Below are 12340 nucleotides of genomic sequence, written 5' to 3'. Positions count from 1 at the left end.
GGAGCAATTTTGGGTTTAAGCTCCTAAGAAAGGAACGCAGTTTGACATATATGTATGTCTATGTAAAAATCAATCTCGTTTCTCAATGTATTTAAAAATGATTTACACAAATTTTTGTACAAAAAAGGTTTACTCTAAAAATTTTATTTTAACTATATAATAGATAAATAAACAGTTAAAAATATGGCAGACAAAATATAAAGACAAATAAGTTCCAAATTTTTATTGATGTTTTGTTTATTTGTTTTGTTTTTTTTGCCGTTAAATAACTTTTACAATTTAAAAATTTAAAATAAAAACACAGGCGGGGCAAGTAGAAGTCATTTATTTGTCTTATCACCGAGCCCCAATAGTACGTATTTGCAATAACCATATAATATATTTATACTTTACAAAATATTTATTGAAAATAATAAATGTAAAAATATAGAACAATTAGTTTAAAAAATACTTCAATAACAATATATATCTTGAAAGTAATAATAAAAAAGAAAGTTTTGTAAGTTCTTCATATAATAAACAACAGTAGTCTTTCTGGATGCTATAATATTGCTGATATAAAAAAAAGTGTTATTTTAAATTTTTATCACATTTCCAAACACAAACCTTGCTTTATTTATACAAAAAAGAAAAGTGGATAAAATTTTCGAAAAGATAAACTTAAAAACAACATTTTGGTCTTGAACAAGTGGTTTACCCCTCATCATCAATATGCTTTTGCACAACACGCTTTGAATAAATATCTATTTATTTAATTCTCTGTCATCTCTTTCTCTCTCTCTCTCTCTCTCTCTCTCTCTCTCTCTCTCTCTCTCTCTCTCTTTCTCTCTCTCTTAATATATATATATATATATATATATATATATATTATATATATATATATATATATATATATATATATATAGTAGTTATAAAACGAATATATATATATATATATATCATATATCAGTTTTCTAACTACGGTAAATTTTCACAAATGTGTGGAGTATGCTGGCACTATTATAAAAAGAATTCTTTAGAATTGATTACTTCATCTTTTTTAAAAAAATATTCATCATAAAGGACGCTTTATGTTATTATTATTAGAGCTCACTTACTTTTATAGTTTTTTTTTGGAGAAACTTATTGTTGTACCTACATTAAGAAACCAAGTCCGATTTTTCGTTTAATAAATATTCTTGGTTTGCATGTGTAATAATTTCAAACTTTTCTTGTTGGCATAGTATGCATTTTTTTTTTAAGATAATGTTATATGCAGGTGCTGACTTAATGGTGGACCAATTCAGTATAAAATCATCAATATTTTTATCTTTTAATTCCTAAATATATTTTGAAAGCATTTGAAACTTTTTGTTTTTAAAGGATTGCTTATGATTGGCAAACGTTTTTTCTATTTACCCCCTGTTATGCCAATATAATGTTTATCAGGTACATTCTTAATATACCACATTTTTGGATAAACAACTTCCACTTATTGGAAATTGTTTTTTTGGTTACAATTACAATTTTCTGTAAGTCTTTAATAATTCTTTACATACTTTTTGTGCAATTGTAGCTAACTTTAATTGTATTTCGACTCAAAATTATTTGCGATTTATTAGAGGGCATGAAATTCTTATCGACTATTTTTAAAAACACTTTTCCTATATTAGTGGAAACATTTTTGCTATATGGGCGTTAATGCAAACTACATTTCTAGTTCTATTTCGCTTTTTTGTGTTCTATTTTTCATGGTCAAATTTTAGTTTATAATTATTAATTTTAGCTCAAATAATAGTTACATTAAACCCCCTTTATGAAAAATATATTAAAAAAAAAGGAAAAATATTCGATTCTAAAGAACTCTTTTTATAATAGTGTCAGCATATTCCACAAATGTGTGAAACTTTACAGTAGTTAAGATATTTGCGACTTCCTGTAATTTAATTTTGGTTTTGTTAATTTGATCATATTTTTCTGATGAGTCTTTATTGATGAAATACATTGTTAAATGAAAAAAGTTTTTGTTAACTGATTTTCTACTACTTTATAACTGCTCTCTTCTATTAGAAACATTGAGCACTCTACTTTGTAGAATACATTTTAAAATTGTTTAAATATATATTAGGTTCCTTATTAACATTTGTTGAGCACTTTTATTTGTGTTTTTACATTCCATGTAAATATGAAAACTAATAATTTTACTTTATCATTGAAAAATATACCTATGTTAGATAAAAAAAGTTATACTATTTCTTTGATTGAAAAAGGTGAGCATTTCTTTAAAATAGTTTTTCGTAAAGCCCATTTTTTCTTAAAACCAAAAAAAAAATACATATGATGTATTTAATAATAACCAAGATAATGATTCTTATGAATTTAAAACAAAAAGTACCCCACCTTTTATACCTGACTTGGAAATTTTGAAAATGACCTATTTAATTTAACTAAAACAATATAGTTTTTCTCTATAAAAAACGAACTTCAAACAAAATTAAAGTTGGATGTTAAATGAACTTGACCAAAGCAAAACAAAAATCTATGAAAAAATTTTACGCGACAATATTACTTGTTCTTACAAGAAAGCCCCTAAAAATATAGAGAAATAATTTGGAAGCGCAAAGTATTGCTAAAAAATAAACCTTCTTAACAGAATTGAATCAACTGCCCCTGCTCAAGCCTTCCTAACACTGAAAGACCATAAACCAAGTTTTCAAAACAAACTTCCTTGAGTGTTATTGGTTCCCTCAAAAAGTGAGATAGACATGTATGCAAAATTAAATTGGACAAAATTAATAACATTGCTAGAAATAACTGTGTGGCTTTTTGCAAATTTAATTGTTTCATCTAAAATATATGTAGTTATTGAGGGGTAAAAATCATTAATGTCATATTGAATAAATGTAGTCTTTGTTTTTTCAAATATGAAGAACCAATTTATAACATTAGTGGTATTTTTTTACTGTTGCAAATTTAATTTAGTTCTGGAAAAAAAATCCGTTTAATAAAACAATGTAGAAAAATAATACTTTATTTTAATAAAGAAACATGGAACCAGAAAAAGTACATGACTGCTTTGATATAACACTGGACAGTTATGATGGAGCAGAAATTTGTGAATTTGTTGGACTATATATATTTTAGATTTATTAAGTAAAGTAGCTAATATAAATGGTTTTGGCCTTTATCGACGATGGTTTAATACTAATGCAAAAAACATCATGTCCACAGCTAGATAAAATTAGAAAAGATATCATAAAAATTTTTTAAAGTATTGTCTTTTAAAACGAAATAAACATAAATTAAAAACTGTGAACTTTCTTAAACTCCTTAAAAATTTATATAAGCCTTTCACAAACCCAAACTATGAACTATTGTTTATTAATTATTATTAAATATAAATTATTAATTATTATTAAATATTAATATTGTATAACTCAAATCATCCATCCCAAATTCTAAAACAAATCCTGATTTCAATTAAAAACAGGCTAAACTGAAACTTTTCTAATGAAAATGTATTTAATTACTTTAAACAAATATTTGAAGATGCCCTTAAAAAAAGTGGTTTTACAAATTTTGAACTAAAATTTGACCCTGAAGCAAAGTATACAAAAAAGTGAAATAGAACTAGAAATGTAATTTGCATTAACGCCCATATAGCAAAAATGCTTCCACTAATATAGGAAAAGCGTTTTTAAAATTAGTCGATAAGCATTTCATGCCCTCTAATAAATAACAAATAATTTTGAATCGAAATACAATTAAAGTTAATTAATTGCACAAAAAGTATGGAAAGAATTATTAAAGGTAACAATAATGCTTTGTTAAACAAAAAAAGAAATCGCAAATGAAAAAACTACAGAAAATTGTAATTAAAACCAAAAAAACAATTTCCAATAAGTGGAAGTTGTTTATCCAAAAATGTGGTATATTAATGTGTTGTTTCCTCTAAGAATGTACCTGATAAACAATATATTGGCATAACAGGGGGTAAATGGATAAACCGTTTTGCCAACCATAAACAATCCTTTAAAAACAAAAAGCATTCAAAAGACACCATGCTTTCAAAATATATATAGGAATTAAAAGATAAAAATATTGATGATTTTATACTGAGTTGGTCCACCATTAAGTCAGCACCTGCATATAACATTATCTTAAAAAAAATGCATGCTATGCCTACAAGAAAAGTTTGAAATTATTACACATGCAAACCAATAATGTTTTTTAAACGAAAAATCGGAATTGGTTTCTAAATGCAGGTACAAAAATAAGTGTCTCCAAAAAAACTATAAAAGTAAGTGATATTCAAAAAAAATGAATAAATTGAATCTTTCTTATCTTTACTTGCTTAAAACAATGTTTTAATGTTATTTTTGTTTATTCATGTCCCTAATACATTATTTGATTTTTGAAAGAGAGCAATGTTTACAATGTAAATAAAAAAAACCCTATTTTCCATAAAACATTGATATTTGCCAATATTACCTGACTGGAATGGGCTAATAACGCCACATGTTTATTTTGATTTTCGATATTGAGATTTTTTGCATATGTGTTGTAATTGTACTTGAAGCTTGTAATTTTATGTTTTTGCTTTCAAATTTAATTCAAACTATTATTCGCGAAACAGTAGAATCTGAGTTGAAGCAAAGAGTGTTTCGTCTTTTTTTTTATTTATTTAATTTTGTCATTAAAAAATAAGCTTTTACGCTGTTTTTACAACATAAAAATATAACAATAACGTTTCGACCGGAGCTTGCAGAAGACATGTCCTTATCATCCACTCCCATTAAAGTAACTAAAAAAATCAGCCGATAAAAATAAAAAAAGAAAAAAGAAAAAGTGTTAAACAGTGAAAAGCTAAGAAACATAAAATTAGAAAAAACATAAAATTACAAGCTTCAAGTACAATTACAACACATATGCAAAAAATCTCAATATCGAAAATCAAATTAAACATGTGGCGTTATTAGCCCATTCCAGTCAGGCAATATTTGCTATATATCAATGTTTTATGGAAAATAGGTTTTTTTTTATTTAAACGCGTATATATATATATATATATATATATATATATATATATATATATATATATATATATATATATATATATATATATATATATATATATATATATATATATATATATATATATATATATATATATATAATATAAATAATATATATATATATATATATATATATATATATATATATATATATATATATATATATATATATACATATAGATATTTACAATATATATATATATATATATATATATATATATATATATATATATATATATATATATATATATATATATATATATATATATATATATACGTGTAAGATATAAATATAGAAATAAGATTTTTTTTTTTTGAATAATACCTAATTTAACAATTTTGTTGTACCTTAAACAAACATTTTCACCATTATTGCGTTTTCTTTTACTTCAGCCAGGAGTCTTTTCCTAATATTGACAGTCTCATGGGAAATATCTTCGTTTAAGTAGTTTTATCCCAACTACTAAAAATAATTTACCTTTATCCTTAGTGTCATTCTATGTTTCTTTCTCACTTTCTGGTAATCCGTCTATTCTTAATTTATTTCTTCTCGATCTATCTTCAAACTTTCTTAGCTTTTTATTTTTATTTTGCGTTGTAATGTTTTCCTTTCCTACTCGCTTGTTGTTTTACTTGTTGCAATTTTTTTGTCAAAAACTTCAGCATGAAAGTTTAAACTAAATTTTAAGTCTTGTTTGCATTTTTTCAGCGTTTTCTTCTACTTTTGTATTTGCGCTTAAGGTATCTATAAATATTTGTTGTTGTTTTTTAAGCATAGTTTCCATTTCTTTTCCATATTCTAAACACATTTCCTTAAGCATTTATTTAACTTCTACAAGCGTAACTGACATTTTAGATTTATCTTTTATTTTAATAATTTATAACTACTTAAATAGTAAATGATTGATAAATATTTGAAGAGCTGTTAAAAAGCGTCTGTTCACTGCAACGTTTCCGCAAACAAAAGGTTTTGTCAATATATATTTAAATAAAATAATAAAATAAAAATAATTATACAAACGAAACAAATAATTTTAGGCAAAGATTGGCAATCAGGATTTCTCAGGCACCATCCTGATGTTGCTCCTAAGCAATGTGAAGGTTTGATTTATGATAGGCTAATGTAATCCAATGCTGAAACTGTTCAAAACTTTAACTATCTTGTTAATAAACTCTACAAAAAACTAAGTTTGGAACAGCATTTGAATTCATTTACAACGTTGATGAATCTGGATTCCAATTAACAATAACTGGCACTCATGTAGTAATGGCAAAGAAAGGAGCAAAACGTGTACACATAGCTACTCATGCAAATAGAGGATAAATTGAAGTTGCATGTACAAATGCTACTTGATCCAATTGGATTCCACCTTTGATTTTGTATAAAGGAAAAAGTTTGAAACAGGAGTAAGGGGATAATTTCCCAAAAATTATCCCCTTACTCATTTCACAAAAGGATATATTACTAAGGAAGAATTTTCTACTTTATTGCGTCGTTTTAACCAGCACCGATTATCAGGAAAAGCCTTGTTGACTTTTGACGGACATCGTAGTCATTTTTATATTGCTATTATAGAGGAAGCCGAAAAGTTAAACATCCATATGCTTTGTCTTCGAACGCATTGTAGTCACAAACTTCAACCTCTGGACAAAAGCGTTTTTAAACCATTTAAAATTTACTCGAATGTTTCCATAAATAATTTTAGAAGAAATTTTCCGGAACGATCACTGTCAAAACTGCAGTTTCCACTATTATTTACTCAAGCATGGTTGCGTGCCACTGCACTAGAGAATGCCATATCAGGATTCCGATCATCAGGAATCTATCTTATCAACCCTAATATCATCCCCCAAGTAGCTTTTACACCCAGTAAAATTTCAACCGCATTAACGTCAAAAATCCTAATGTTGACAAGTACTTTGGAACCTGAATCTTTATACCCTGCATCTAGTTTCCGTTTAATAATTCCACATGTTTATTTTGATTTTGATATATATATATATATATATATATATATATATATATATATATATATATATATATATATATATATATATATATATATATATATATATATATATATATAAATATATATATATATATATATAAATATATATATATATATATATATATATATATATACTCGTGTAAGTTAAGTTAGTGTTTTTTACAAACATAATGTTTGATATGCTCAAAGAATTTTTTTAAATAGTTGATAATAAATCTAAATTTACAGTCTGTTTATCCTTCAGCACGTAATGCGGAAGGATATTCTGCTTAAGTAATTATATATATATATAAATATATATATATATATATATATATATATATATATATATATATATATATATATATATATATATATATATATATATAAATATATATATATATATATAAATATATATATGTATATATATATATATATATATATATATATATATATATTATATATATATATATATATATATATATATTTATATATATTTATATATCCTTCCTTATATATATATATATATATATATATATATATATATATATATATATATATGTGTGTATATAATTACTTAAGCAGAATATCCTTCCTTATATATATATATATATATATATATATATATATATATATATATATATATATATATATATATATATATATATATGTTTTATTCTTAAAAATTAAAAAATTGAAAATTATTATTATTGAATTAACAAAACTATTTATACTGTTTTAATTTGTTAATATATGCAACAAATATGCAAATATGGAAAGTTTCTTCATCGCACTAAATAATTGCAAGAAAACTGTAATTTATTACAAGAACATACCGCGTACTAGTCTGTAGCACACACAGAACAAGATGATACTGATTATCAACAAACTGATCAATTTTTTATAGGTTACCGTAATCATTTGTCCTATATTTTTCGGCCTTGTAGGTTTTAATCTTCGGAGATATTTTAAAAGATTACACCCGGTATTTAAGTTAACTTCTTTATGTTTCTTTATATGGTGTATCGAAGTAAATCTTCTAAAAATTGTTATGATAAAAAAATTTTTTTGTAAGTCTTGAATATTCTGAGTAGTTTTTTTAACTTTCATATTTTATTCATTACTTTGTAGTTAAAAATATCCGAACTTGGAATTAATAACTGATCTTTAAAAAACTTTGATAATGATGTGGTTATTCACAATTTTTATTTATTTATTTGATTTCATATTTGTTATAAAATAAAAGTCAAAAATAATTTTAGTTTTCAATAGTGCCTAATATTTTATAACTATATTTTTAATTTATAGAACTGAAATATTACTAAAACGGAAATTATTTATTACGCTGCTGTTTTTATCTTTCTTAACTTGTTATAATTTTAGGTACAGCAAGAAATTTCGCTAAAACAATATATAGTTATACGCAAGTCTTGGTGGATAATTTATAAACTACACAAATATAGTCTATATAAAATGCGGTTTTTAAAATAATATTTAATGAGCCGTTTACTAAAACATTTAATTTTTCATATAGGGTAAAGTTGCTGATTTTGGAACACTTAAGAATCGAATAATTTTTAAACAATGATGGCTTAACAATGAAAACATTTATGATTTGATTAATACAAACAGACAATACAACTTTCAATCATTACTATTGACTTTATTAATTGTATTTTTGTTTGAAATAAACTCGGTTTTGCCAAAACATCATTTTGTTCCAATCAAGGCAAGACTGGTTTCCTAAATTGAAACATCTTAATTCCTTGATCAAAACAGCTTTTTAAAAAAATCAAACAACCAGTAAACTGAACAAAAAATAATTAAAATTATTTTCATCCTTACAGAGACAATTTAAATATTTTTTTTAAAAACTTATAATAGGTTTGTAATTTTAAATATATATAATAACCTACTATTACATATATTTAAGACTACTCCTGGGGCAAAATGAAACTCCACAAATAATAAATTGTACTTTAACTTCAAGTGTGAAGACATTCTTTTATTTTATTATTCAAAAATCACTAAATAGAGTATTACTTTTGAGGTTTATGAATATAGTTATTTATTTGTATACATTGTCTAAATTTAACTTTTAAAACTTTTATTTTATCACTAACTATGTAAAGAAAACATTGTAAATCCGATCAAGAAATTTTGCACTATTTTGATATATCACTGCAGAATCATGCTTGCAGCATTAGATAAATTTATGTTAATACTTGCATTTTAAATCTCAAAGTATGATTTTTGACAACTCTCGTCTATATTGTTATATAATTAAAATGAAGACATCAATTGAACTGGCTCAAAACACGTTTAATATTTCATCGTATTCAATCAAATGCTTAATAAACAATGTGATTTGAGTTGCCTTGAATGTTTTCAAATGATGATTGATTGATGATTGGTTAGTTGATTAATAATTCATTGCTGATATATTGATGATTGGTTTTTAAACTGAAGTTAAAGTTTTGATGTTTTAAAAATCTCTAAAGTCAATATTGATTAAACCAGAACGTGGTTCAACTCTGTCTTTCGCTGTTTATCTATCATTTGTAAGTACGAAGACGTGGAGTTCCTGGCTAAATACTATTCTACCGTTCCCAGTGGGCATGGGACCTAAAAAAGACGTTTTAGACGCCTTTTGAACGTTCAAAAGACATCCAAAACGGTCAAAAGACAACAATCCAAAGTCCCGTGTCTAATTGGTAAGAAATTCTAAATAACTAGTAACAGCAAAGAGCACCTAAATAACTAGTAACAACACCAAAAAATAAATATGCCTTGAGCATACCTCTCAAGTATATTTCATTCTTTTATATTTATTTTTCTTTTAGTGCGATTGAAGAAAATATACTTTAATCACTAGCTTTTTTATTAAAAAAATAAAATATATAGATTTGTTTCATATTTTTTCCCTGCTTTATATAAGGTTACTTTCTATATATATATATATATATATATATACACTGAGGCATATTCGTTTAGACGCATCAATTTTTTTCTCTTTGTCACAACTTTTTTCTATGAATTGTCAACTGATATGCATGCAAGTTATTATCAAAATAATTGTTGTGTTGTGGGCTAATAGAAATCACAAAAAAAAAATTTCTATGTGTCTTTATTAACATGAGAGTATGTTTGATATACAAAAGTACATTTTTTAATTGGAATATATCTATAGACGCAGTCATATTTTTGACATTAAAAGATGGAAATTAGTAATGCGTATGTCCTCCATTACACTGGATCACCTCAAAAATTCTGCCTTTCATTGACTCCACTAGTCGTTGAAGTGTAGTTTGATCCAACTCGGACCATGCTTCAAGGATTTTACACTTTAACTCAGTAACAGTTTTAAATTGGTGTCCGGCTGCTTTAGCGTCATAAACTTTTCTTGATAGCATTCCCCACACGTTCTCGATTGGATTTAAGTCCGGGCTACAAGCTGGCCATTCGAGAACCAGGATGTTGTGGTCTTTAAACCATTTCATAGAATGCCTAGATGTGTGAATTGCAGCATTATTTTGCTAAAATATGGCATTATCGTCCATGTTTTCATCCATCTAAGTTATTAGAACATCGTCCAACATTTCTGTATACTTTATCGAGTTCATTTTAGGTAAACCACAACACACAGTCAATTTTCCTGAATAAGAAAATCCACCCCAAACCATTAAACTTCCTCCTCCATAATTTTGTTTTGTTTGTGGGTCATTTATTCCTCTTAGATCATGCCAATAACAACTGTAAGAGTCCGGACCATCTAAATTGAACTTTTTTTCATCTGAAAATTTTACGTTTTGCCACTCATGAGTCCAATGCATATGATTTTTAGCAAACTGTAATCTAGCAATTTTATGGTGTTTTTTTAACAGTGGTTTTTGGCGTGGTTTCTTCCACTTTACGTTTGGTGTTGTACGTAGAATATGTGCAACATGTTTATTGGTGACAGGCAATAACAATTTCTCTTTTATTTGTGTTGCATTCAATTTATTTTTGGTTGCTTCGAAGCGAATTCGATTAATCTGCCGATTTGTTAATACTTTTTTGCCGTTTGTTGCTTTTTTTACACCGTAATTGTCACCTTTAGCAATGTAGTTTCGTACAACATGGTCAGATCTTCCAATATTTCTTGCTATTTCTCGTATAGAAAGTGCTGGTGAGATTTCTGAGCCACAATATAAATTAATTTGTATTTTTTCAGCATCTGTCAAATACTTTCGATAAGGCATTTCGTAAAATGCAATAAAAATGATACTGGCAAAGCAAAAGATCAAATTACACTAAAATTTATCAATTTATTTGTGTAAAAGTAATTAAAAATCAATAATTACCGTTATTAACCTGATTGCGTCTATAGATATATTCCAATTAAAAACTGTGCTTTTGTATATCAAACATACTCTAATGTTAATAAAGACACATAGAAAAATTTTTTTTGTGGTTTTTATTAGCCCACAACACAACAATTATTTTGATAATAAATTGTATGCATATCAGTTGACAATACATTGAAAAAAATTAAGATAAAGAGAAAAAAATTGATGCGTCTAAACGAATATGCCTCAGTGTATATGTTTGTGTGCCACAAAATTTGAAATCAATTTTTGAAAGCTTTTTTCTCAACCAATTTTGCTCAAATTTTGCACACTTAATCATTTTCGATGACAATACAAGGAAATGGAAAAATTTGACCAAAAAGAGTTAATTAAGTTAACAAAAATTTAATTTGTATTTCCCCATACATTTTATTTATTTGATATGAATTGCGTATTACGTCACAAAAATCATTGATTTGCAAATTATTTGCAGTTTCAAAGACATTAAAGCGCAGCGATTCAAAACATATATTTTAAGTCTTAAGTTATTAAGTTAAAAAACAAAAATTTAGTAAAAACAGTAATTTTTAAATTAAAAAAAAAAAAAAAACAGTAATTTTTCCTTCTACAAAAGATAACAAAAAAAGATTTTCTAGGCCTGATAGAATTCTGCTTGCATAAAGCATGGATTTGAAAAAAGAATTTTTTTTTGATTTACTAGTTGATTTGTTGTCATAAACAAAATTTAAGGTATTTAATTTTTTGCTATATTTGATGCAGGTAATCTGCTTGAACTAGGCTAAGCAATGACAGAAATATATAAAATATTTTTACTCAATGAATTTTTATATATAGGAAGATAAGTAAGAAAAATAAAGAAAAACGAACAGATGTACAGAATAAACACAGTTTTGTTTTAAGGAAAAAAGCTTTTACACAAATCACGATCAACAGTAATTTTATCGATAAA

At 25.3% G+C, this 12340-nt stretch overlaps 1 protein-coding gene across 2 annotated transcripts in view; it reads right to left on the bottom strand.

Annotated features, from left to right (window-relative positions):
• The window catches only part of LOC136080067 (uncharacterized), a 118152-nt gene extending 110074 nt beyond the window's left edge, over window positions 1–8078 (bottom strand). The window contains exon 1 of one of the 2 annotated variants that reach the window (XM_065796681.1): window positions 7879–8078. In XM_065796681.1, the coding sequence (XP_065652753.1) occupies window positions 7879–7963 (85 nt within the window). In that variant the 5' untranslated portion in view covers window positions 7964–8078. Of the gene's footprint in view, window positions 1–5532; window positions 5878–7878 lie in introns of those variants that run through there. The other variant, XM_065796682.1, reaches the window with a different exon arrangement.
• Window positions 8079–12340: the final 4262 nt, after the last annotated feature.

The sequence above is a fragment of the Hydra vulgaris genome, chromosome 05 (genome assembly GCF_038396675.1).
Source record: "Hydra vulgaris chromosome 05, alternate assembly HydraT2T_AEP".
Lineage (NCBI taxonomy): Eukaryota > Metazoa > Cnidaria > Hydrozoa > Anthoathecata > Hydridae > Hydra > Hydra vulgaris.
Note: the sequence above shows the minus strand (reverse complement) of the source record. Positions and strands in the feature narration are given on the sequence as shown.